The sequence below is a fragment of the Hippopotamus amphibius genome, chromosome 9, assembly GCF_030028045.1.
Source record: "Hippopotamus amphibius kiboko isolate mHipAmp2 chromosome 9, mHipAmp2.hap2, whole genome shotgun sequence".
Lineage (NCBI taxonomy): Eukaryota > Metazoa > Chordata > Mammalia > Artiodactyla > Hippopotamidae > Hippopotamus > Hippopotamus amphibius.
Window position 1 is genome coordinate 43,266,759 of NC_080194.1, and position 27,471 is coordinate 43,294,229.

General features: G+C 46.9%; 1 protein-coding gene across 4 annotated transcripts in view; it reads right to left on the reverse strand.

The window, feature by feature from the left end:
• Window positions 1–234: 234 nt before the first annotated feature.
• FAM168A (family with sequence similarity 168 member A) overlaps window positions 235–27,471 on the reverse strand; it is a 199,146-nt gene continuing 171,909 nt past the window's right edge. For 2 of the 4 annotated variants that reach the window (XM_057748280.1, XM_057748277.1), the window contains exons 3-9: window positions 26,938–27,018; window positions 21,329–21,355; window positions 16,130–16,255; window positions 9,467–9,609; window positions 8,454–8,628; window positions 6,993–7,123; window positions 235–6,252 (exon numbers count right to left, since the gene is read on the reverse strand). In XM_057748280.1, the coding sequence (XP_057604263.1) occupies window positions 7,011–7,123; window positions 8,454–8,628; window positions 9,467–9,609; window positions 16,130–16,255; window positions 21,329–21,355; window positions 26,938–27,018 (665 nt within the window). In that variant the 3' untranslated portion in view covers window positions 235–6,252; window positions 6,993–7,010. The remainder of the gene's footprint in view (window positions 6,253–6,992; window positions 7,124–8,453; window positions 8,629–9,466; window positions 9,610–16,129; window positions 16,256–21,328; window positions 21,356–26,937; window positions 27,019–27,471) is intronic. The other 2 variants (XM_057748278.1, XM_057748279.1) reach the window with 2 other exon arrangements.

Here is a 27,471-nt window from a genome sequence, read left to right on the forward strand (position 1 = left end):
ACCATCCATGGCTTCCCTGTGCTCCCGTGTCACACACCTTAGTCCAGGTGCTCATGGCCACTTCCCAGGCCCCTCAACTGAGTCCCAGGGCCGCCCTGGAGATGCAGTGTAGGTGTTACCTGACTGGTGAAAACAAGTTTAGAATCAACTTGGGGAGAAGCCCAGGGGACTCTCATTGGCCCAGGAGGTGTCTGTCTTCCTCCCCCAAGAACCACTGGTCTGGTCACCCCAGACTTTTTTTTTTTGGAAACTTTTTTTTAATAGTTATTGAATGTTCTACAGCTTACAGTAAATATCATAGTTACAAATTCTTGGCTTCAATCTTTCAGAGTGATCACTATCTGATCTTCAAAACAAAACAAAACAAAAACCCAAAAGAATCCAAAACAACAAAACAAAACCAGATTTACACTTCATACACACAAGCGAGGCCGTGGGGCTTTCCAATCTTTACACTCCAGGCTGTGTTTTGAAAACACCTATAAGTTCTTTGATCAAACTACTTGGAAGACACCGGTCAAAGGTTTATTATTATTATTTTAAATGTCTTTCTTTTTAAAATGTGAGTTCCAATAAAATTTAAAAATTAGATTCCAACCTGTGGATTAAAATGAATTAAAAAATACAAAATCATATACAACGCTCTCTCACAGGGATGGTACATGCCACGAGAACACATTTCTCTGTCGTGTGATATGAACAGGGATGCAGATGCCTTTTAGTCAGGAGATGGGGATAGGCCCTGGGGGCTTTAAAGGTCATTACAGACAACTCCACATTGCTAGAGGCCTGGCCTTACCTCCCCTTGGGTAAGGAAGAGCTGGAGTCCCACCACAGATCCAGATAATCTGGCTGACCCAAGAAGGTGGTCTCTGGGCAGTCCCACTCTTTCCCTGACTCTCAGGCATGAGGAGGAAGGCTGGAGCCTGGAGATGCTGGTCTTGCTGGGGTCAGGCCCAAAGATGACTTCACCCATTTGAGTCCTATGGGCTGGTACTTAGCGGCAAGGCTGTTATATCTGTTCTCTTCAGAAAGGGAAATACCCCCTCTACCAGGAGCTGGACTGGGTATAGGCCCTCACTGCCACAGCAAGAATACCCAGAGACTACGGATGATGCAGCCACAGGAAAGCAAGAGTTCTAGTTTCCCTTTCTGGCTTTGTGGCAACCAGTCCCAATCACTTGGCCACTGGGCTGGACTCAACAGCACGCAAGATAGAAAATACCCATTGGAGAAAGTGAGGGAGTGAGACTCAAGTCTGGCTCAGGCAAGGTTGGTTATGGAATGTTGTAACTGGCCTGCCAGGAATTTTAAAGGCTGGGCCCTAGAACCATGCAATGCCTAATTTCAGAAACAAGTTTTCTAGGAGAAGGGAACACGGACAGGTAAAGGACAAATCCTGCAGCCAACCCGGCACACCCATAGAAGGCTGAGCTTTCAGAGGCTCAGGTGTGGAGTCTGATGTTAGCCTGTCTGGGTCTCCTCCGCTGTGATGCTGCTTTTGGAGGTAGGTCTCGCCTGGATTCCCCCGAGGCTGGAAACCGGCATGGAGCCTGCTCCTTACCTGCCCCCTCCACTGCCCGATCTGCCCCCTCCAGACTCCCAAACTTGGCAAGAAGCTGGAGACCACCCACTCTACAGTGATGTGGAATACAGGATGGAAAAGCAGACTTTCCACGTACTCTCACTCAACTGCAGTTGAGAAAATGCCATGGTGACATCTAAATGACTGATCCACCCACACTGCTGAGACCAAGACCACACCAAGACCCATGCCTCTGGGCCCTCCCTCTGTAGCCACAGAGCAGAGCTAAGGATCTGACTGATATCCAGGGCTCCAGGCTTGGCTCAGCCACAGTCCCGTCTGCACAATGAGGACACCAGAACTTGGTGACCAAAGGATCTGCACTACTTTTATGCCCCACATGATTCACTCCTGAAGGCTACCCAGAACAAAGCCAGCTTCTCCAAAGAAGCACTCCTAGGTCTCTGGGAGTGGGATACCTCAAACTTGGAATACTTTGGGTGGCCAAAGGGGTAAGAGTTGGGACAAGGAGAAAGGACTGCAGTGTCTCTACATCCTGGTCCTCACCCACAGGAAAAAACAAGCCCCGAGACTGGAGTCAGATGTGCTTTTGGCCATTTAGGGCTACACCAGGTCCCCTGGAAGTGCCAACTCACTGGGTCTGGACAGTGGGCAGGTTCTCCAGGGTCAGAAAGCAAGGGTACAGAGGCTTCCCAGGGACATGGGTCCTTCAATGAACAGGTGCCTGAGGCTGCCCTTGAACACGTCTTCGGTCCTGGGCATCATGACCCCAAAGTGTTTTGCTCAGGTCAGGCCTTTTGTTGCAAATTCTCATCCTCCAGGTGCTGCCAGCTGGATATGCCCCGGGGTTCCCAAAGCTCCTCATAAAAATCTGCTCAGCTGGGAGGGACTGGTCCCAGGTTTCCGTGGAGTCCTCCTCTGTGTGAGGGCAGACAGGTAGCCCATCCCTTCCGCATGCCTGCCACCCAGACCCAGCAGGTGCCCGCAAAAGAGCAGAGGATTTGAAGAGTTCAAATCTTGGCTCTTTCTCTTATGAGCTGTGTGACCTTTGGCAAGTCTCTTAAGCCTTCTGAGACTTAGTTTTTTCCATCTATAAAATGGGGATTTTGGCAATCAATGTTGAAGTACTTCGTACGCAGACAAAAAACTCTGGACAGGTGTGAATGTCCTTTTTCAATATATAGGGAGGGGGCTATGCATTTTAGGGTCATTGCCAGGAGAGAAAGAGGAACAGCAGCAGCTGTCCTGTCTCATGGGGAAGAAATGAAGTACATTTTTCCAAAATGTGACAGAAAAATAAATTTCAGGCTTTTACCACTTGGGGGCACTCATGCTTCTAGCCTCCAGCTTCCTAGGCCCCAGGCTAATGAGAGGGAGCCAGGTAGATGTGGGGCAAGCCAAGAGGGTTGGCTGGTGACTGGAACTGCCTGCACCCCTAACCCTGGCCAGCAAGCTTGCGGTACCGGGGAGAGGCAGTGGGGTGGGGTGGAGAGAGGGCTTTGCTGGTGCCATGCTGTAGCTCGCTGTGTCACATGGACACACCCCTTGTCCTCTCTGGCCTGCTGGCCTTGCTACAATGGCAGGGCCCTTCCAGCTCTGACCTTCTATCCAGCTTGACCACTGGGCCGTCCAGTATTTTGGATGATACCCATGGTACCTCCTGACAGACGCCTGTGATCCTACCAGGTGTGCGCATCGTAACACAGGCACACTACTGCCTCCGTTCTCCTGGGCTCAGCCCCTCTGCAACGACTCCCCAAGCTTGGCCAGGCTTGTGGATCTCCGTCAAAGCAAGAGGGTGAGGCCAGCTAAACTGGGGCTCCAGGGCTCAGACTGAAAAAGGGGTGCTGGGCCTGGGCTCTTCCAGACCACAGCCTTTCCACACCTTGCTTTTGCCTTGGGGCCTGTCTCTGATCTTGAATTACCTACTAGAGCTAAAAGAGGGTGCAGAGCATCAGTGTTTTAGTCCACGGGCCTGTGTGTGGAGTCAGACTGGAGGGAAAGAGGCAGCAGACTAGGAGCTTACGAGCAAGTCACTACTTTTCCAAGTCTCAGTTTCCTCATGGATCAAATGAGAGACTAATCTATTTCACAGGGTTAAACCAGATGATGGCTATGACACTGCTTTGTGAACTGAGGTACTAGATGTTAGTTTTACTTACTGGTATAGAATGAACAAAAGTAAAAAGGTCATTCCTAGATCTCCTCCTTTTTTCCTCCTCTCTGTGGTTCTACCCTAGCCCATCTGGAGGCAGCAGGGTTCAGGGAAGCCTGTCGGAATACCAGCATTCTGCTCACTTTGGCCAACTTCCCTTTCCTTCTAGAACCAGTTTCCTCATTTGTCAAATGGGTGTAAGAACTCTACGCTTTCTCTCAGGGCCAGTAAATTAAAGGCTGTGAAGTGCTCTGAAGTCTATGAAGCACCTGACAAATGCAAAACTTTCCTATTATTATTATAATCATTATTATTATTTTGGCATTTTCTAAACATGTATGACAATCTAAAACAACCTTCACCCACACCCTTATAAAACCAGAGAGTAGGAGGAGGTGTTAGCAAAAAATGAATTAACACTGGAAAACTTTCTATTGTTTTAAAATGAAACCTCTTCAGCACCCCAGAACAGACGGTTTAGAACAGCTGGGCTTCTCCTTACTGGCCCTGCATTTCCCTGGAAAGCCAAGAAGGTGGGCCCCCAACTCCCGGCTCTGGATCAAGGATGCTGCTGGGCTTTGCCCTCCTGGGAACAGCCAGATAGCCTCTGAGGTCCTTCTGGCCCAAGGGTTTCCCGATTTGCTCCTCCTTCAGGGAGACATGGGAGGTAGGGGTAGGGATATGTCCAAGTATGCATGAATTTAAAATGAAGAGAATTATTTAAAAGTTATGTTATCAGTGATCCCATTTTGTACAGTAAAATGTTCCTCTCCCCCAATCCCCAAAAGGGCTGCTGGCCCAGCCAAGTGCTGGGTGTTGGGGGACAGTGCTAGACAACCGGGCTCCTGGCTGAGACCAATGGCGCCTCCTGACCCAGGGGTCCCTCTTCCCCCAGGAGAGCCCATGTCTCCTCCTCCTCTCCTCTCAGGATGAGGGGCTACTGTCTTAAAAGCATGGACTCCTTTTCAGCCATCCCACCTGCTCCTTCTCCTAGGGCTGGAGTCAGGTATAGGATGAGAGTTCCAGATGTCGTCACAGAACTTCCAAATGCTATTTCTTCATGTGCAATTTCTGTTCCTGTCATCTGCCCCCTGTGACCTCTGCCCAGTCTTCAATCCTCGCCTTTGGAATCCAAGGAGGAAAAGAGCAGAAACAAAAGCCTAGAGACTGTTCCAGAGCTCACCAGGTGTGGGCACTGCTGACTTCATGTTTACAAAACCAAGCCAATCCATCCCTAGGTAAATTTTTGTAGGCAACATGCCCCAGGTAGGGAGGCTGCATTTAATGCTAATTTACTGCAAAGTCTAAGGAAGTCCTTTCCTCTTCTCTGGGCCTCAGCTTCCTCATCTGTCAAATAGGGGAATGGATGAGATGATTGCTAAGGTCCCTTCAGTTCCATGAGTCTATGAAATGTTTATTGCTATTGCTTTTCCTTCACTATCCTGACCTTCAGAGCCGCCAGCACCCACCTGGAATGTGGTTCCTTCACTTTGGCCGTGAGTGGCACAAGGTAACCGAGAACTTGGCCTGTCTGCCAGCACCGTGGACAGACAGGTGAGCCCTGGGGAAGGGCAAAGGGAAGAGAGAGAAATGCCACAGGTTTCCACTCTAATCAGGAGCAAGCTCCTCATCAGAGTGGAACCATAAGGGCTCAGAGGCCAAGGTCTGGATTACACAGGGCACCTGGCCTTCCAAGGCTATGGGAGGCTGGGATCCCACCATCCTGCAGCTGCTTGGCAGGTCTGAGGTCAAAATCACCTTCTGAGGAAGTGCCAGGTCGATTAACATCACTGTGCAAATTAGAGGGTCCAGGCCCAGACAATCCAGCCACAGACCTCACAAACCAAAGCCAGCAGGCAAGTGTCTCTATACCCTCTTCCTTCCCATAATGCCCTCCCTCCCCCCACCCTCCCCCAAGTTCTCCCAAAGAAAGAATCTGGTTTTCCCAGGTTCTCATCTGGGATATTATTAAGCTGCTATGAACTCCTACCTAATCAGGTGGTTTTGTTCTTGGTCTGTTGCGATGGTTCTCAGAAGATATTTCATTTGTGTCAGGACATGGTAATGTCTTAAACTAATCCTGCTTGAGAAAAATCAAAAAAGAAACAATCCCTCAGAGATGTGGCCTGCTCTACAGCTCTGAGTTCCTACCCTGGACCCGAGGGTCACATCTATCATGCTCTTCAAAAGAAATTGCGCCTTCAGCTGAACCATTGCAACAGACCCCACTCTCTGCCTGCTGCTAGACTCGACTCCTAGGAACTGGATTCTTGGGGAAGGAAAGAAGAGCAGAGAGGATGTGCCTGGTCAGGTAGGAGGAAGGGTAGAGCTGGAGGGGCAGCGGCTAAGAGGGGGACAGTGGGGAGAGGCAGGAGATTAGAAAAAGCAGCTTTTACAAAAACCAAAAATAAAAACCAAAACCGTTAAAGATGCATAAAGTGACCCTTGCACTTCCGTTGTCTCTTCTTGCAAATAGAGGTGGTGCTGCTAGGGAGCTGCTCCAGCACCTGTGTAAGACTTGAGTAGTTGCATACAATGTGTGACTCCATATCTGGGGGAGGAAGGGGAAAGCCATTAGTGACAGTGATATTCCTGAGGCCACTCCAGGAAGCTACTGGGCCCCCTCCCCTCACACTGGGAGCCCTAAATGGAGCCCCCTGTGCCTTCCCAGTGGAGCCGCCTGCTTCCCGTCCAGTGCCAAGAGCTCCTGGAAGAGGAGGGCATGGCGGATGAGAAAGTAGGGCAGAGGATTTTCGAAGTGACATCCCTGGAGCCCTGTGGTTCACTGGCGCTGCCTCAGGAGCTGCCGAGGGCAGCAAGGAATCTGGTGGTGGGGGCTGGCCCAGGGTCTCTGCCGGGCCCCTGTCAGAGCCAACATTTGATTGAGGTGAAAGTTCATTGGAAGAATGGCCCACAGTTAGAAGAACTCTGAAGACCATAAGGTGAAGAGCACAGAATTTAGCAATAGAGGATTGGCGTTCAAGTCCCAGCTTAGTTTCTACTGGTTAAGTGATGCTCAACTATGTATTTAGCTGTAAAATAGAGCTAATGATCTTTATTTCACAGAACTACTCAAGTGAGGATCATGAGATAACATATGTAAAGTATCTAGAATATATATAAAGTGACAGCTATTATTAAGAGTGATATTACTGAACCTGGAGTAGGAAAGTAACTGGTAACTGTCACCTGCGCTTTGCTGACACCTGTGCTTCTGACCAAGCCAGGGGCTTTCAAACAGTTCTGCTGTTGTGTCACCCTCCTACCTCGCCCACCCTGGGCCCCACTCACTTGGATGGGCTGCAGGCTTTACCAGTGCGGGGGCACGTAGCTGTACGCAGGGGTCCCCTGGGCCCTGTACGTTGGCATGGAGACAGGGTGTGCCCCAATCGCGGTGTGCTGGGGTGCAGTCAGCAGGGTACCTGAGCATCCAGAGGGAGAAGAGTAAACCTGATGAGGCCGGCCCAGGGCGCAGGGATGAAGAGGTTGAAACCACGGTCTTTCACATAGCTGCTGCCCATCCCTCCCCATCTTGCCAGGGGAAGCTTTCCTGATGCTCCAGGACAGGCACTCACTCATCTTCAGTGGCCTCCTTTCACTCTTCTTTGCACGCTCTTCTCATTGCACTAATATCACACTGAGTGCTGATTGCTGGTTTACGTGGTTGTGTTCCTACTAACCTAGGTGTTCCTACGGGTCTGATCTATCGGTATTTGGTTCCCAGGACCCAAACAACACGGCTGGCACCCAGCAGATTTTCAATAGCTTGCTGACCTGAACCGGGAAGTGAGACGCCTCAACAACGCTTACTACATTAGGGGCAGAATAAAATCCCAACTCTCAACTCCCACCTGCTGCCCACTTAACCCCTTGTACTTTCTTCCCCCAGAAGGTGACCTAGCTGATTCTTTGAAAGTTAGGTCTCTAAAGGTTATTCAGAGCCCTCTTGTCTTCTCATGCCCTTCTTTCTAATGCCAACTCATCCAAAGTCTTCCCTAAACCTGCTCTTCCTCTGGCATCTCTCCCTATCCCCATTCTCAAGGTTCCTGAAGGGCAGGGCTTCTGGAGTAAGCCAGAAATGGAGACAGGGGTCCTCTTGGACTCCTGCTTCTCATAAACTTCACGATTAATGACTGGACAGATCCTTAAGCTTCTGCCTGCTAAATAACACTGCCCTGTGCCCTCCTTTCTGGACCCCTGCTGCTACCAGAGTCCTAGCATCATCATGTCTCCTCTAAGCCCCAGCTTCCCACCCCACCCCCCACCCTGGTCTCAGCCTGCCTCCACCTTGCAGCCAGAGGGAATGATTAAACCAAACCCCACCTCTCCTCTGCTTAAACCCCTTTGCTAGTTCCCCCATTACCTAAAGGTATTTACGACCCTCCATCACTTTATCTCCGACGACTGCTCCAGACACCCTTCCAACTCCATGCCCCCACTTTCTAAGTGATTCAGACCACGTCCACTCTGTGACTGTGCTTTACCCATATTCTTTACCCCTGGACTGCCCTTCCCTCTTTCATCTCTCTGGTTAGCCTCTGTTCACCCTTTAAGGCCTAGCACAATATGTCTTCCTTGGTGCGTTCTTCCCCATCCCTGTGGACAGAGTTAGACGGTCCTTCCTCTGGGTTCCCAGAACTCCTAGACACGGGATTTTTCATGCTATGCTACACCTGATTCCGTGACCGTGTTCTCCACTCTGTCACGAGTTCCTGGAGGAAGGGGATGGACACCGACAGACGCTGCCCTTACCTGCTGACATCGCCATGGTGGTGCCAGCCACCATGCCCATGGCTACACCGTTGGTCCTGGGAGCGGCGACAGGCGCCGGGTAGATGGCCGAGGGAATGCTGTTGGGCTGGACGACCGTGGTGTGGTGGATCACGTGGGGCTGGGCAGCATACACCGGCTGTGTGTAGTAGGCTCCCTGGGGGAGAAGAGGCTGAGGTCACACAGGCTTTTGGAGAGGTGGGGAGAGCGGGGAGGGGAGCCTGTCCCAAATCCTAAGGGATGGGGTCAGAGAAGCTCTGGCCCAGAGACACAAGGTCTTCTACGTGACTGTGGACAGTTTAGTGCTGGGCTCAGCTTCTGGTCTGAAGAATAAGGCTTGAACCCTGTCCTGCCTCACTCCCAGGGCTGCTATGATGATCTAATAACTCCTTATACTAACCCCAATTTTAACATTTTAAAATGCTTATCTTGCAACGTGCTTCTTCTTAGGCTGCCTAAAATATAAAGGTAGAGACCACAGTCAATGAGTGAACAGGGCTGCGGACAGGGCTGGTGAACTTTAGAGCACTGTGCACGTACACACGAAGGTTTACACACTGGGAAAATGTCATAAATGCAGATGTCTCTTCCTCAGATGTCTCTTACTACCTATTTCCCTTTAGGCAAAAAGGTTGAAGTTGGAGACAAGGGTCTGAAGTGACATCCCACACTGCCTGGATCACATGATTGCTTTCTGCTGTCACAGCCCACAGGTCTGCTGACCTTTGGGCAGAGCAGACAGGGGGCCCTGGATCATCTTAATCCAGAGCTTCTCAAATGTTTCTACTAAATAATAACAAGAGCCTCAGGCTGTGGACTGAGGTAGAGTGAGGGAGTGTGAAGACTGCAAGGTTATTGTTTTAATGACACAACAGCGACAGCTGATCAGAGCCATGAACTCTCTTTTCCTCTCTTCTTCACTGCCTCCACCCCACCCAGACTGGTGGCTCCTTTACCTGCAGAAGAGGAGGGCCCAGGCTTCTATATGTACCTACCTGGGCATACAGATTCTGCTGGGGGTAGGCACTTCTGATTGGATACATGGCCGTCTGATAGGGGTTGGGTGATGGGGAGTAGGGGGGCGGAGCAGTATTACTCTGGGTCGGTGGGACCTTGTATGGTGTCCCCGCAGTATATCCTGTACCAAGGCAATAAGAGAGACTTCCAATTAGTTGGCAGAACAGCACTGTTGAAAGGCAGCAGGTCCCAGTCACGACTCCCCAGACAAGCATGGGCTGAATCCAGGCTGGAGACACAGATGAGAACAGAGAGCAGGGCTCCACCCAGAGAGCCCTGGCCCCAGAGGCAGCTCCCTCAGTCCTGGTGCACAAGGCTGCACGTGCGACATCTTTTATTTCTCTGTCTCAGGGCTCTGATCTACAAAGTAAGAGGCTGGAACCAGATGATCTCTTAAGGGACCCTTGCAGCTGGGACAGTCTGGGATTCTGAGTCACGTGCCATGAGACAGGCAGGTGCGCACGGGCGGGAGACCCTCAACCTGCTCCCTCTATACTGTACTCTCTCGTCTCGCTTTTCTGTCTCCTCACTCAGCACCTCAGGGCATCTTCTGCTGCTGCTTCTGTCCTGCTTTCTCCCTTACTCTCTCTTTTTCTCCTTGTATCTCACTCCCTTTTTGGACTGCCCTCCACCATGTTCCCCTTCTTCCCTGCCAAATTTTAAGGTAGAAACCCCATGCAAAACACCATTCAGAGATCCTCATCTTCTGGGATGCTGCAAAACTCTGCTCTACATAGCTGGCCTTTCCTCTTCTCCTGGGGTTTGGGGGAGGGCCACCACTGCCTGAAAGACTGAAGTCGGGGATCAAAAAGATTGGACCTGGAACCCAGGCCATGTCGGGTCAGCAGGGTGGACTGAAGCTGGGGTTGGGGCTGAGAAGTCAGGCCTCAGGAAGCTCAGAATCAGCCATTCAAACAAACTGTGCTGCCTTCGAATTTTCTGGAAAAGAGAGTCAGATCCTAAGTTCACAGGGAAAACTTGAAACATGAATCACTCCGGAACAAGACTGTGTCCTTAGAGAATCACAAAATGGAATAATTCTATGGAACCCAAGTGATCATCAAGTAGCCCCCACTCTCTTATTCTATACAAGGGGATCCTGGGGTTCAGAAAGAGCAAGTCTTTTTAGGAACGTCACCTTCTTTCTGAGTTGAAGGGACAGTACCAGGAGTCCCTGGCTTTGGATCTCCAATGGGGTGTTGCTAGGGCTTCTTCCCTGTCTCCATCCTGGCTTGGTCTGGCTGACATATCACTGAACCTCTCCTGGCCTCAGGTCTTTCACCTACAAGATGCTCACTAAGGACCCTTTCGGTAACATGGAGCTGTTTTTAAAAGCAGGGACTAGGGGCAGAGTGAAGAAGGTGCTTTACTGGAAGAGAAGTGGTCCAGGCTTCAGTACAGGCTTTCCTCCAATTTGCTGTGACTACTGCCAAGTCGCTTGGCCTTAGTTTCCTATTTTGTAAAATTAGAAGGCTAAGAATGAAGATCTCTTCCTGAACTAAAATCCCACTGTTCTAAAGACCATGAGTGTCTTCTATCCTAACCCCCCGTGAAAGCAAGCTGCCATATGGTCACAAGTCTCTCTCAGGTCAGACCACAGCTTTGGTGTGGCCACCCCCTGTCCCTGATGAGGCACTCAGCAGGATGTGAGAGCTGCTGCTGAGTGATCACACAAGGCACCACCAAAAAGCTGTTCTGTCCTCTGCCCTGGAATCATGTCATTTATCTTTCCATTTGCAGGCCCACAGTTTGTCCCACGAGAATCTGGAGAAACTGATTTTGAGGTCAAATATGCTTGGGAAATAAGTACCAATGGGGATGGAGTGGAAAAAAATACATTAATGAGAAGGTAGCACTGATAAGAACTAGAAACTAATTGGAAGTGGAGGTGCAAGTCAGTTGAGGAAGAAGTCTAGAGCAGATTCCTCTAAGTTTCTAGACTGTGCAGCTAATCATGAAATGTGATAACAGGAGGAGAAGCAGATACTGTAGGGGAAGACAGGGAGTCTAGGTTTGCAGACATCTAGAAGGAGCCATCTGAGGCACACTTCACCTTGGAGACACAGTTTACTTGTCTGTAAAACAACAGGGATTCTCAAAATGGGCACCACCCAAGAGTACACGATGGACTATGATGCCAAGGGATCCTAACTGTTATTCTGTCCCCCCAAAAGGAGGAGAAAGTGGGGAAGGAGGGGCGAGAGGGGGAGGAGGAAGAGGAGAAATATAAAATAAGAGAGAAATAGGTTTTATTTCATGACACTGAGAAGTTTTAAAATGACAGGATGAACTGTGGATCTCCAGGACAGGGATGTGCAGCAGACTATTTCCAAACTTATTTTACCACAGGATCTTTTGTTCATACTATTCGCATTGAAAACATGCAAACTACAATCTTTTGTGTGTGACTGTAGCCTGCTTTGGTAAGTCAAATTTTACTGTAACACAGTCATGCCCATTTATTTACATACCGCCTATGGCTGCTTTACTGGTAGAATGGTAGTTATGGCAGAGATCATAAGGCCTGAAAAGCCTAAAACATTTATCTGGCCCTTTACAGGAAAGCCTGCTAACTCCTGATTTAAAGGAATAAAACAGGGTATGGGGAGTCCTGCCAGAGTGGAGAGCACCTCTCTTCTATGCAGGAGGGCAGGACACCCCTGAATCCTAAGATGCCTGTTTCTGAAAGCTATATATAGCACAGGGTTGTGGTTACAAGTAGTCTGGAGCCAGACTGACTGACTGGGTCCAAACCCCAGCCCTCCTACTTACCAGCTGTAGAATACATCCATCTCCTCATCTATAAAATGCGGATAATAACAGCACTTACTTCATAGGGTTACTGTGATGAATACATTAACTAATAAGTACAAAGTCCTTAGAAGAATGCCTGACACATCAAAAGCAGTTCATAAAGGTTAGCTATTATTCTTTTCTCTCTCTCACTGTATAGAGAGATAGTAAGCTTCCTGTCCTGGGAGGTATAAAAGCAGAGACTGGGTCTGAAAGATGACAACAGATAGGAGGTTAAATTGTGACTTTTATAGTGTGATCCAACTTGGAACACAGACTCCAGGATTCTAAGATTCTAAAAGTTTACAATTTAAAATGCCATGATTTTAAGATTCTTTAAAGCTAACACGCCAGCGGTGCTGATGACTTTCCTTTATGCTCCCGGAGAATGTGTGCTGAAGTTTGATCCCCTGAGGAAGCCTGCACTAACCCTCTCTGCCACAAGGACAACCATCTTACAAAGTGTTGAGATTATCCCTCTGAGGAAAATCAAAAGGCTCCAAGAGACCGCAGTAGAATTTGGTTTCCACATCTAAGAATAACCTTGTCTGAGAACGTTTCCTTTCTTCATGTTATGAAATGAAACACACGCAAACTCAGAATACAAATCAGGAGCCAAAACACACTTCGTGGCCAAAAAGATGACCCTGGAGAAGGCCTTGCCCAATTTGACCAGACAGGCTGAGAAGAGGGAAGCAGAACTGCAGAGCTGGACGAGACCTCAGAGATCATCAAGACACACATTTCACAGACGGGAGGACAGCAAGTGCGTGACGGCTCACAAGGAGCCAGGACTCGATGCTCCCTCCTCCAACCACAGGGGTCCCGGTCCTGGGCTCTGTCACTGATTCAGGTCAGCTCTTCTCTCAAGGAATACCTTCTCTGGACTAGATAATATCAGAGGACCTTTCTAGTGCTGATATTCTAAGTTCCAAGTATTTCAGTGAGACTTTAATGAGAACATCACCGCAGAGGACATTCCACAACTGACGGATGGTCCCGTCCATACCCTTGAGGCTCACTGGAAATTCCCCTGGGGCTGTAGCCTGGGCTACCTCGGGTATGACAAAAGTCAGGGTTTATTACTTTATGCACCCAAGTAAAAAAACAACACAAAAACAACAAAAAAACTGTTGTACTTGATGCAAACAAAACAAAACAAATCCAAGTCAAAACAAAAACTCACTGATTTTGCTCAAATGAACTCAGATTCAACTCACCCACTGAGGGCCTGGGTCTCCTGAAAAGAGTTCTACCTAAGTCTGAAGGTTACAGAATTAGGACTTTGGAATACTGTACCTTAAGGACATTAAAGACTTGAATTCAATCCTCTCCAATTCAGATGAAGAACCTAGAGCCCAGGGGAGCAGCAACTTTCCCAAAACTGCACAGCAAGTCAGTGCAAAGCTGGGCCCAGAGTTCAGGGCTTACCATGCCCCAGGCAGAGCTCCTTTCTGAATTATGCATCTCTGCAGTCCAATCTTGGACATTTGGTGTATTGGCCTTTGTGTCTCCATTTCATTAGAGGCAATATTGTGAGAGAAAAAAGGAATTCGATCACTAGCAGTCCCAGCCCTGTCTTATGAAAGAGGGTTTGTTTATGGTACCCCATTCTTTCTCTCAGGTTCCTAACCATAATTTTAGACTCTGTCAAATAGGGTAATAAAGAGAGTACGTACATTAGCAAGATAAAACCTTTTCAGCCCTCTCTTCAATCCTTCTGCACTGTCATAAATCTTTTTTAGTTGTAGAAGAACACATTGATCCTCACATCATGCCTTTCAGACTAATCGGTTTATTGACTATCAGATTTATACGTCTGGACAAAGCTCTCTGTGTGATTCTTGCTTTGACCCTCAAGTCTCCTTGTTGGCAACTGAACAAGAGAGTGCTGAATAAGTAGGAGGGAGACATAATTACAAACAGGCTTAGCAAGTGTTAGTGAAATTAAATTGAATTTGTCAAAGTGCCCTGAGTTTTCTGTGCTATTACAAGCCACAAAATCTATGTGCTGGGAGGAGCCCTGGTGGGATATGGGAGGGCCAGTCTATCCCACTTCTATTTACAAATTATAAGAAAGGGGGTACATCTTGGCCTTTTCTAGGGACTGTGATAGCCTATGAGAGGACAGTGGAACATAGCTACTGGACTTCTCAGTGGAACTTCAGGAAGATGTCAGCATAGTGGAAGGCAAGGCCTTCTAACACTCAGACTTTGCAGAAAGGGTTGCCTCTCGAGAGAATGAATACTCCACACCTGGAGATGTGTGAACAAAGGCTAACTGGCCAACTGCGGGTCTGGGCAGCTAAAGTGGAGGCCCTGGACAGGGTGGAGGATACTGGGTATACAGCACCAAGGGGACAGAGTCAGCAGTCTACTAGCTAGAGAGAGCCTTAAGATGACCTAGTCCAGCCCCCTCGTTTCATATTTGGAAAAAACAAGGTCCAAGGCATAGACATGAACTATCCAGAGTTACACAGAACCAAGTCTAAAATCCAACTCTTTTGGTCTTCCACTCCAGGCTTCTTCCTGCTACACCACAGCAGGTGTGTCTGTATGCATCTACCTCCATATGTGCAAATATAAGAGAGAATATGTACGTATTCGCCCATTAACATACATAATATCATAGGTACCTGGAAAAACTCCCTACTGCTATCACCCCTCTCTTAAATGAGAGTAAAATTAATCTCAAGAAAAAAGTCAGTAATGGAAACTTAACCTGGGTGATACCTTTTTCCAGTTGTGCTGCTTACCAGTTGGGTGGCATGGGGCATATGACCTTTCTGAGCCTCAGCTTTCAAACTGGAATAAAAATCCACCCAAATAGGACTCTAGTGTAGATTAAATGAGAGGGTGATCATGAAAGCATATTCTGCAAAAGGTGAGAGTTATGTTGTATAAACATAAGTTAATGTTGACATGAAGGGGCAATGAGAACTAAGGAGAAAATAACATTTTAATGAAAAATTTAAAACACAATCTAATTTACTTACTTAATAGATTAATACTTAACTGCACCTCAGACCATCCGGCCTCGTCTGCAACATCCCTCTGAGGGCTTGTCCAGCCCTCGTTGGCACAACTTATGAGACAGGCGCTCACCACATCCAAAGCCAGCCACTCCTCTTTTGGACAGCTCCAACAAAGTACGAGGCTTTTCCTTATACGGGGTCAAAATGCCACTCAGTAATTTCTAAACATTGGTCCTCATTTTACCCAGTGGAGCCATTTTATGTTAAAAACCAGATGTGAAGGTGAAACCATCAGTCACTCCACTGAGCCTCAAGTGAATGTGACCAATGTGACCAGGCAGATGGTTTCTGACCTCCATGAGGACGCCCTGCACATACCTTACTCTCACAGGGTAGCTTCCAAGAGGACAGTGTTTCTCAAGCAGGGGGCAATTGTGTCCCCGGGGGATATGCACAGGACAGCCCCCTACAACCAAGAACTATCTGCTCCCAATGTCCACGGTGCTGGGCTTAAAAAACCCTGAGTACTAGCTGGAGGAGGCCCCTCAGCCCAAAAGTCCACAAGCCTTTAAAATGCCCTCTGTCCTTTCCCTTGAAATGCAATAACAGTCCTTTCCTCATCAAACTCATGGGCCAGGTGAGTACTTCCTTCTCTCTCCCTCGCTGCTTTGTGTCTCCTCAAAGAGGGGTGTGTGTTCAAGGAGGATGACCTTTCCTGTATGAGGAGGGCCAATTTTTTGGTGGGTAGGAGGGAACCTCTTAAAACAGTGTCTTATAAATATCAGTTTTAAAAGTTCTCTTTCCTTTCTTCCTAAGAGACCAATCAGTCCCAACCAAGGGGAACAAGGAAAGGAGGAGACAGGCTGTATTTACTGAAAGCCGCAGAGGATGCTTGGTAAGTTCGGTTCTCGGTCCCGGTGTCCACTGGGAGGTGGAAGGTGCCTTCAGTGCCACAGGAAGACGAGTTCTGTGGCCAGGCCTGTTTCATCAGCAGAGTTGCTTAAGGGAAGACACAAGAATGGCATTAGGCAGAAATAAGAAGTGGGCACCACCAATCACAGACACAAAGCAAGGGTCTTGTGCTGGACAGAAACATATAACCCAAGGGGCTCTGTTCAGACACACAGGATGGTTCAGCCTTTCTGAGATGGGTGAGTGGTTGGGAGGAGTGCTGAAGTGAGCTTCTAAATGGTTTGAAACTGAGGAAATCTGAGCTTATAATTAGGAGAGTCAGGATTTTCTACCCACTATTAAACCCATGAAAATGTTTATGAACACTGCCTTCTACTGCCTGACACTTTGGCCTAAGGCTCTGGGACATTCCTTAGCCATTGTCTCGTTAATGTGCAGCAACTCGGCGCCTCTGACTATGTGCTGGGCCAGATCAACAGAGTGCCCCCTTTTTATGCCTGAAATCTCATCTGGACGTGTATTTCACAAATTGTTTTCAAAGAGAGACCCCAAAATACTTATTACCATATGACATGAACCTTGCTGGACTGCCATCTCTTCTAAAGGGACTGAGCTTTGGCAGCTTAGAAAGCAAAGGCTGTCCAGTGGGACACTCTCTGCAAACTCCTTCTTCTGTACACCTAGCCGGCACCAGACAGACAAACCTCTCGCACACCCTTTATACCTCCTGCTGAGATGCTACTGGTGCTCCACCTGAGATACGGCCTCATGAATTAGAGATGATCTTTTGGGCCATTAAGAAAGCAAATGTCAAACCTGGGGTAGGTGTGAAATAGAGATGAGGCTCAGTTTGAAAGAAATCTGCAGACTTCTCAGGCTGACTCAAAGCTCAGCTTGAGAAATTTGAAGGATGATGCTTCCTATGTTCTAGAAGTGGGGAGTGACTCAAAAAACTTACCTTCATGTGTCCTGTAGGAAATAGGGTTTCAAAGGCGGGGTGGGGGGGAAGGTTGCCTAACACTGTAGTTATCTCCCTTGATATATTTTCAAAAACTAGAGGAGAAATATTCTTTTTTTTTGGGGGGGGGGGTGCCCACACTGTGCAGCTTTTGGGATCTCAGTTTCCTGACCAGGGATCGAACAGGGCCCTCGGCAGTGAGAGCACGGAGTCCTCACCACTGGACAACCAGGGGATTCCCAAGGAGAAATATTCTTGAGCCAAATTTCTACTTATAGCTAAAGAATTATTTTAATGGTATTTTTTCCACTCAAAGGTCTTGGGAGTCATGGACATGGGGTGTTTTAAAGTATATTAGTATTGGCAACCGTTGGATATACTTGAAACATCTTAACAAGGGGCTAAGGTAAGACAGGGTGGTATGAGAAGCAAGTTTGCCTATACCTTCTCACTCCATCAGGACAAGGATAGTCCACCTCCAGAGAGATCCCCATAAACCCCTCTGCCTGTCCAGGTAACAGAAAACGCCTCTGGTTCCTTCAGTCATGGAAGTACTGGGGCCAGAGGAGGAGCTCAAAGACTCTGCGGTTTTTGCTGAACCAAGGACAAAAATGTAGCTGTTCTAGGCTGACCCTGCGCTTGCATAGATGGCCCGCAATATATACAGTGGATGCTGAGAAATGAGAAGGAAATCATGGGCAGGGAAGTGACACTAAAAGGAGAATTCTGGTAAAAGAAATGGAGATCTAGCAGAATTTCATGCAGAGTCCAGGGTCTTTGCTGGACATTACAGCATGACTCTGCAGACAACACAGGAGGAGGGCAGTCAGTTTTAAACAATTATCTTGGGTTTCTTTTCCTGGGGGGCGGGGATGGGTGGAGTCGTGGGGTTAATAAAGGACCCCATCAGTGTTGAAAAATCTTATTAAGATGGCTTCAAATTTAGAATCTGCCACTCCATATGGCTGGAAAGCCCTGGCCACCTAAAACAACTCCCTAAAAAGTGAAACACGTAGCTCTGAGAAGTCAGATAGGGCAAGCCCAGGCCCTCAAGACCTCACAGGAACCCACCAGGGAGCAGGAGGCCTGAATTCGGCTGCACAGAATTTGGAGGTCCTGTCCTGGCCCAGTTTTTAACTCAAATGGTGCATACTTTACCACAATTTTAATCATAAGCCAAAAGTCTGACATTAGCCTGAAGGACTGTGTGACAAAGTAAGTAAACCAAAACTAACCAAAGAGTGACTGAGGCCTACACTGCTCTCAGCACTGAGGGGAGCGCCACGGTGGACAGGAACACACGTGGGTCATGGTCACTGCACACGAGGTATTTATGGTCTAGCTGGGGATGCAACACAGCCACACGCCAACCAGAGAGTGAACAAGACAGCATTACACACAGTAAAATAATGTTCCAGATTAACCAGGAAAGAAGCAAGTGTGACTGTGCCTTTGATTATGTGTTTCCCAACTGAGCAAGTTTGAACTAAACTATACATGTTCCTGAAGAAGTGGGTATTTTCTTCTGGTTTCCTTATAAAGAAAACAAATACTAATAGTTTCTCTATTTTTCTGTATATATGAATACATAATAATTAAATAACTGGATAAATATGAAGACTGAAAACAAAAAAACAAATAACAGCTGTCGACTTGACGTCCTCATTAGTTAGCTGTATGTCCATATATAATTCTAAAGAACCCGTTCTGTTGCTGGTGGAGATACAGAGCTCAGCTGTGGGATGAAGGCAATCCAACTGAAGCTCGGGAAGCAAGCTAACAGAGGACGCTGCTTCTGGGTGCCATGAAAGGTACCAACTCCTAGAAATGGCCTATGTTTGGAATAAATACAAGTGTATATATTTGTCAAATATTACCGAGGTGTACATTTGAGACTAGTACACTTTACTATATATGTACTCTTCCTCAGTTTAAAAAGAGAAAGAGAGAACCCATGACAGTGAAGGGCCACGGCCCGGTCACAGCATGCAGCCCATGTCCAAGTGCTGGGTTGTTCACATCCCTGGACACGGGGCCCTCACGCCCTCTGACACTTGAACGATCTGTTAAGCACACTTACAAGGAGGAGAGGCAGCAAGGGACCATCATCCTGAACAATATAGTAAGTCAGGAAATCTGAGTTCTAGCCTGGGCTGTGCCACTTACTGGCTGTGGGACCTTGGGCAAGTCACTATACCTTTCTACACTTCAGGTTTGCTGTCTCATAAAATGGCAAAAATAACCACTCCTTGATTGCTTCATAGTATTGATTGTGAGGATCAAAAATCTAGTGTCATCCAGCCTTACAGTTTCTAATTCTGGTGTCTGTCCACTCTTCCATCCCCACTGGTGCGGGGATTCCATCTCCAATGGAAGCTCTCATCACTGCTTACCTGAATTATTGCAACTGCTTCCTCACTGTTCAGTTTGTTTTTAAACCTGCCAACTCCAATCTCCAAGCTGCAATCAGAGTGATATTTCTAAGACCTAAACCTAATCACAAAACTTTCTTTCTTAAAAACATTCTGTGGCTCTCCATTCCCTAACTCTGTGTGTGGCGCCCCAGACCCCTCGTGGTCTGGTCCTGTGATCTCTCTCCACTCACGGTTCTCACTCTCAGACCCCACACGACAACCACACGAGCTGCTCACCATCCCCAGACCAGGCCAAGAGCCATCACTTCTCTGTATTTTTGCTCACACTGCTCAATCCTCCTGGCACGTCTTTCCCCAGATGCCACCTGGTAGACATTTATTAATCCAATAATCATGAGCTAAAGACTCGCCTCTACTATGAAGTCCCTTCTTTTCCCCAGCTCTTGACCGCCGCCCCCTCACGTATCCCAGTTCCTGTGATTCTTAGAAGCCCCTGTACTTGGCTAGTTTGTCCATCTCCCCCTCTAAACTGTGAGCTTCTTGAAAACAAGAACCCTGTCTTACTGAATGTTGTATCTTCAAAGTGCCGGCTTAGGGTCTGGGACAGAACATTTTGTAAAGAGAAGAGCTCCATATACACCCTTTAGTATTTCTATTTCAGATGCTATAACTGAAGGGGTGAGGAAGCAGGAGAGCTTCTCTCACCTTTTATGGAGTCTTCTGTTCAAGTTCATATATCCTGAGGCAAACAAAAATGACTCCTCATAAACAGTAGGAGAAACAGGTCTGTGACGAGCAAAAGTGCAAGAATACGATTATAAGAGGGCAAGCTGCCAGCATTTAAAAGGACCTCAGAGACCATCGGGAATAAAACTCTTCATCTCTGGCCCGGAGACATTAGCAAATTGCCCAAGATCACACAGCCCACAGCAGCAGCAAGGAGAGATTTTCACAGCTCATCTCCTAAAAGATGCGCCACACACATATTCAATTTTCAACATCCAAATAATTCACGGTTAAAAGTTGAGAAAGTGTGCAGAGACTTTATGAAAACGTCCTGAGCAGCCCAGGTGAGGGTGGTAAAAGCGGCAAGTCCCTCCTATGGTCCCTTCCTGTCTATGACAAAAAAGGACCTAGTCAAATTACACTGCTGGGACCCTCACAGGTGCCCAGAAGTTCCCGTGGTGCCTTGGGCCTGGAGTCCACACTGCCCAGAGAATCAGCTCTGGTTCCTGGCTTATTAGCCCACTTGACCCTCACCTCTCACCATCCAGGAAAATGCCCCCCAAATGAGCCAGAGCTCAAGATCTGGGCTAAGGGAATAGGTTGTATCTAAAGTTAACCAGGTCTTCAAACATGTGAGACTGCCAATGGAGATGGAAATTCTGATTGTGGGGCAGACTGGTTTTTTGAGTTCTTACAGGCATAATCCAGGTACTCCTCTACAGGGGCTGCCATAAGCCAACAGAGGAGCCATATAGGCCCAGGAATTTTTGTTCCCTTGTTTGTTTGAATTCAGCAGCCACGTTAGGGTGGAGGTTTCCGACCTAGGTCAGATGGGACCCCAGAGGTGAGAAAGGGGAGAGACGCCTTTTAGTGCCATGATCCTTCACTGCTGCCCTAGGGGACGGTTCATGTGTGTCTCCAACCCATGATTTTGCACCATCAGACATGTTCCTGCATGCTTTAGGAACTGCTGCTGAGCCACCTGGGGGAGCCCAAGCCTAGGGGATGGGATTTGGGGAGGAAAGGAGAGGGGATCTACTGTTGTTACGAGATAACACATTCATAGGCCATAATACAGATGAGGAAAAATAGCTCTCCTACCATAAGCTGAATGCAGGAACTGAAACTCTGTTGGATAGAAATGTTAGTTGAAATTACCACTAAGAATCTGTGCAAAGTAGTACATATTGCAGTTACAAAAACAGACTTTGTCTCAAAATAGCAGTTTCCCCTGGGCTACACAAGAAACAATGAACACAGAGGGTGCAAAGGACCTCCACCCTGGAGAGGGTGACAGACCTGCCATCCAGGAAAGCCCATTCATTGAAGAGGGGGACCTCCTTGGATGCCACGACATCTTCCAGGCAGCTGACCCAGAAGCAGCATGGAAGTGTATAAATCCAAGTTCCTGCTCTTTGTTTGTCCATGTTAAGAATAAATTTCAAGTCTCCCAAGCATTACAGAGGGACTTCACATATGACAGAAGCTTTATGTGCTAGTGGAGGTAAAGGTTTAGGAACAAAACCATCATCTTTGGCCTCTGAAGAGCTCCGCATGAAGTCGTAGAGGGCCAGTACCAATGCAGAGGCACTTCATTCCCTGAGACCTCTGGGAGAGCGTGGCTCTGTAGAAGGGGCACAGACTATGGGCAGACAGCTTGGCTTTGAATCCAAGCTCCACTGCTTTTTAGCTGTGCAGCTTTGGACGAGTTATTTAACCTCTCTGAGCAAAACTGAAGGTAAGAAGTTCTAACTCACAAGACTGTGGGAAAAAAAATTAACATTTGTGACAAAACTTGCAGTGCCTGGAACACAGCAGGTGTTCAGAAAACACAAATTCCTTTTCCCTCCCTTCCCCAGGTTCATCATATGCAAAATGGGAGTAACTGTACTTCACAAGGCTGCTATGAAATCAAGTGGGACAACAGATGACAATGATTTATAAACACATTTTTTTGTGAGGAGGTATTTCATTTTGATCTACATTAGTTATTCTGTTTATCCTTTCCCTTCATTTTCAAGTCAGATTACCATTAATATGACACAACTTTTAGTCTCCAGATTTTGAAAACAAGTTTCTATTGGCTTCGCCTCCTGTGGGGTCAAATGTTCTTAAGATCCCTGAAGTCATTAAGAGCTTGGGAAAAAGCTTCAAGTACCCACACTGCTTTTGCTTTCAGAATCAATGAAGGAGTGAAATATTTCCCTGCACCCTGGACAGATGACATCTTAGGGTACTCAGAGTTGCTAAACATAGCTCTTTCTGAAGCAACTTCTTGGTCTTCTTGAAAAAGCTAAGAGAAATTTAAACCTGAGAGCCTGACTCCTTTGCAGGCTTCTATCCTGCAGGCACCTCCCAGCATCACAAATGGCTGGCTCTGGCAGGAAGCTGAGAGTACATACACTGTCCTCTCTATCCTTGAGTCAGCTCTTCCACTGCAGTCAGGAGACCTAGTAAAACACAGAGGCCAGCCTCCCAATATATGACACAGACCAGATGTGTGTATGTGTAACTCCAAAGCGAAAAGGATCTGCCCAAGGTCATACTAAAATCAGTAGCAGAGCTAGTGCTATAATCCTGGTCTTCCAACTCCCAGTTTGGGGCCTTCTGACACAACGTGCGAATACCATCCTGTCTAGTGGACTTATGGGGGTTTCTGAGAAAATGGTCTGGGTTGGTTTAGTCATAGCTTAGAAAAATGTTGACTTTTCAAAGCATAAAATTGGAGAAAATCAAGTTAGAGGTGGGTTGATATTCTGTGTGCTTTAAAATTAAAACTTAATCAGTACTTTATACATGCCAGGAGCTTTCCAATCTCTTTTTCTACCCCCCTTGGGGGACTATGGTCTCAGGCTCTTCCTGTCTGCTCTCCTTCCCCTCTCTAACCTGACTGCTCTAGTCTAACACCTCAATTTCTCTCTAGCCAACTGCAAGTATAATGTTGTGGTTAAAAGACCATACGGATGTGGTGGCTGGATGTCTGGGTTGGGATTTTTGGGCTAGTTCCCTAACTTCCCTAAGTTTTAGTTTTCTCACTTGGAAAAATGGGAATAATGACAGTAATGACCTCAAAGGTTTGCTGTGATATAAAACCAATTAATATCCATAAAGAGCTTAAAATAGTCCCTGGCACATAGGGACCATTCAACAAATATTAGCTATCTATTCCCTGTCCTTCCACTTTCTTGCCAAACTAATCCTAAAACAATTCCACAATCTATCCCCAGAAGTTCTGAACATTATGAGAGCATATCCCAGGGCTGGGGATTACAGCCTTGGCAAATTCACCGTCTCCACCTCAGTCGGGCCTCTTATGTTACCTGGCTGTGTTACTGCTTCAAAGTTTCCTCTCCCACCTCTCCCTGTGAGACTCTCACACCTTGACCTCTCTCCTTATAATTCTTCCTCTATCCTTGCTCACCTGTCTCAGCAAATCAAGATCATTAGACAAGAACTCTCCACTTTCCACTGGGCAATTTATTCTAAGCACATCCACCTGTGACCTTTCCTTTAGTCTGAGAGGAAGAGCTGCTCTCCCATATGAGGCACCCCACTCCACCAGCTCCCCAAAACAGAGAACCAAGCTCTGGACTTCCCACACGCCACAGCCTCCTTGGAAGCCTGGCTCCATCTGACACCCCTTCTCCTGCATTTCAATGTTCTCTCCACTTGCTTCTTCTTCTTTTTTTTTTTTTTTTTTTAAATAAATTTATTTATTTATTTATTTTATTGGCTGTGTTGGGTCTTTGTTGCTGCACATGGGCTTTCTCTAGTTGTGGTGAGTGCAGGCTACTCTTTGTTGTGGTGCATGGGCTCCTCATTGTGGTGGCCTCTCTTGTTGCTGAGTATGGGTTCTAGGCACGTGGGCTTCAGCAGCTGTGGCACACAGGCTCAGCAGCTGTGGCTCACAGGCTCTAGAGCACAGGCTCAACAGTTGTGGTACACAGGCTTAGTTGCTCCACAGCATGTGGGATCCTCCTGGGGCAGGTATCGAACCCGTGTCCCCTGCAGTGGCAGGCGGATTCCCAACCACTGTGCCACCTAGGAAGTCCTCTCCACTTGCTTCTTCCCATCAGTACTTATTTAATCATGAACACTTCCAGGAAAAAAACCCCTCATTTAACCCCGCCTTCCCTTCTAGTCAACACCGTCTTGTCCTCCTTTCCTTTGTAGCCAAGCCTCTTGTAAATGGAGGCTCTATCTGACGAATCTACTCCTTCACTCCCAGCCTCACCTCCCTGACTACTTTCGCAGAGGTCACTGATGGCCTCTTGACTATGAAGATAACACATTTCCTTCACCCCAGATCTTACCTGACCTCCTACAACTACTCATCTCATTGTATTTTAGAGTGGATAGTTTACCAAGACAATTCACAGATCTCATAGCATTTAGATTTAAATCATTTCTATATCGTAAGATGAGTATCAAAACCACCATAGTTTTTAAGATAGAACTTATTAAATTTAATTCTTTTATTAGAGAGAATTTCTGTAGATTTTGTTGCTTCTATCTCCTAGCATATTTTTTTTTGGAAATATATATCTTATTGATTAAAAGTGAGTACAGAATAAAATATCAATGGTGAAACATTATTACAGATTTTTTTTTAGCCTGTGTGTCACTGCTCCCCTCATAAGCTCTTTGAGGGCAATGGCCACAGTTTCACAAGTTTGAATCACCTACAGTGTCTTCCGGAGTGCCTCGGGCATTAGCAGGGCCAAAATAAATGTCTGTGGAATAACACACCTATGTAAGCACTTTAGAGATTAACATCACTTGCCTGCATAAAATAGTTCTTGTCTGCCAAAAAAGAACAGGGCTCATATGTGTGTATGTGTGAGTAAAATACAATCATGACATTATTCCTACTTTAGAGTGGGGCAATTAAGGTTGCTAATCTAGGAAGTGACAGAGTCAGAACGCAAATCTAGGTCTTCTGACATAGCCCATGTCTGTCTCTCATTTAAACATCCCAGAAGAAAGGGAATGACAGTTGGATAAGCACTGGACTGGCACAGAAAAGCATGAGACCAAGAGCCTAGGGATCTGCGTTCCAGTCCATGTGTTATTGTTGGTTCACTGGCTAACCTGGACAAAACACTGCTTCTCCCTGCATCTCCCTTGTCAAGAGAAGGGGTTGAACTGGAGGATCTCTAAGGCCTTTTCAAGCTTTCTCAGTCTAGAATAATAATTACTAAATAAGAAAATAAGAGTACTATCGTGACATTGAAGGCCTTTCCAAATCTGGCCCTCACATATCTGTAGTCCAGATGCATCTATTACGCCCCCACCCAAGAGCCTATGTTTCATCCATTCTCACTACTTCGAAGTTCTTCAGTGTCATTGCTCACATCTCCATGCCTTTGCCCGGGTTCTACTCTGCCTAGAATGCCCAACTCTTCCTTTGTATGTTTAAAAGAACGCCTCTTAAAAACAACAACAAAAACCCAACCAACCAACCAAACAAAAAAGAATGCCCCTTACTTCTCTTTCTAGTCTCCTTTGCTAGGTCCTCTGTGAAGCCTCCCCTACACTCTCAACCCCAGGTAGAGGTCGTTCCCTCCTCCGTTTCCTCTCCTCCTGTACGTATGTTTTACAATATTCCTCTTCTACAATATTCATCACACCGTACAGCCATGAATTTGTTTACAGGTCAGCTCCCAGATGGACTGTAGCTTACTTGGGGCAAAGACAGCATTCTTCTTTTTTTCCTATTCTAGTGTGGAGGGCATTCAACAAATAAATACTTGTTGAGTAAATGAAGAGGAACTTACATAAAACCATCTATAACCGTGAGGTTGGTAGCACACTTCTCAGAGAGGTGAGGTAACTTGTCTAAGGCCTCACAACTAGTGAGCTGAGTAATCAGGACTTATTAACTGCAAAGTCCACATTCTTTCTCCTGCCCCTTGAGTGTTAAAGCGCCAGCTGAGAGTGCCTTGGGTTTTGTTTTTTTTTTTGAGCATGGGAGTTAAGATCAATGGTAAGACCTCTGTGTTGCTCCCAAACTGAAACAAAGTTCTTCAACAATTTCAAATCTATTTCAATCTCTATCCAAGGAGTATTGGGCCTTTATTATTTTTGAAAAACAAGTTCCTCACTGCAGCTTGAAAACCAGCTCTTTATGCTCTGGTGGCAAGTCTCTCACTCTCTTCCAAATCCACATCCAGGAAGTCTGGGGGGAGGGGTGTATGTGAGAGGTGTGTGTGTGTGTGTGTGTGTGTCAATGGGAGGGGTGTATGTGAGAGGTGTGTGTGTGTGTGTCAATGGGAGGGGTGTATGTGAGAGGTGTGTGTGTGTGTGTGTGTGTGTGTGTGTCAATGGGAGGGGTGTATGTGAGAGGTGTGTGTGTGTGTGTGTGTGTCAATGGCAGCCTCAGGGGAAACTGAGCAAAAACTGGGTGTGGATATTGGGAGAGCAGAAAAGGTTCTTGAGGAGGATACATGTCTCAGATATTCCAGCAGAAGACTCGGGCCAACTTTAAGTTCCAAGGAGAATGGATAAAATTCTATTCCCACCCCAACCCAGAGGCTGAACTGCCCCAGTTCCCAGGGGGGACTCCCGGGACAATCAAGCATGGACAGGCTGAGCCCAGAGCAATTAAGGACATGGAATGGCCAGCAGGTGTTTTATCTCTTGCTTGTTTTTTTTTTCCCCAAATAGAGCCCCACATCCTACCGGTGCTGCTGTCTCCACTTTCTCCTTACCTGGAGCATAACTGGGGCTATTAGTGGGGTACAGGCTGGGATTGTAGGCAGGGGCCGCAGCTGGATAGGCTGTGGGGTAACCTATGAAGAGACAAAAAAGCCCCATTTAGTTGGGCAAGAAGAAAGCAGATTTCTGAGCAAATGGAATCCAAGTCCCAAGCTTAGCCTTCAGCTTCTTCATGGACCATTTCAGATAGTATATGCGACTGGTTTTATAGCCTCTCTAGAAAAATCACCAATACCACAATGCCAACATATACACATTTTTCTGTCTATTTTTAAAAAGCAGTATAAGAAATATATGTCTATATGCTCACTGTAAAAAAATTCAAATACTATGGAAGCATACATGTATAAGTTTACTTTCACATTCGTGCCACAACACTACTCTTCTCCCCAGAGATAATAGCAGTTTGGTTAACACGTATACGTACATGATTCTGGGTGTTTCAGAAGTGTTATTTAATGAATTATTCATATGACGTGGGCCCCAGGATTCCATTTTGTTTAGTGGACTTTTTTACTAAGGGCATT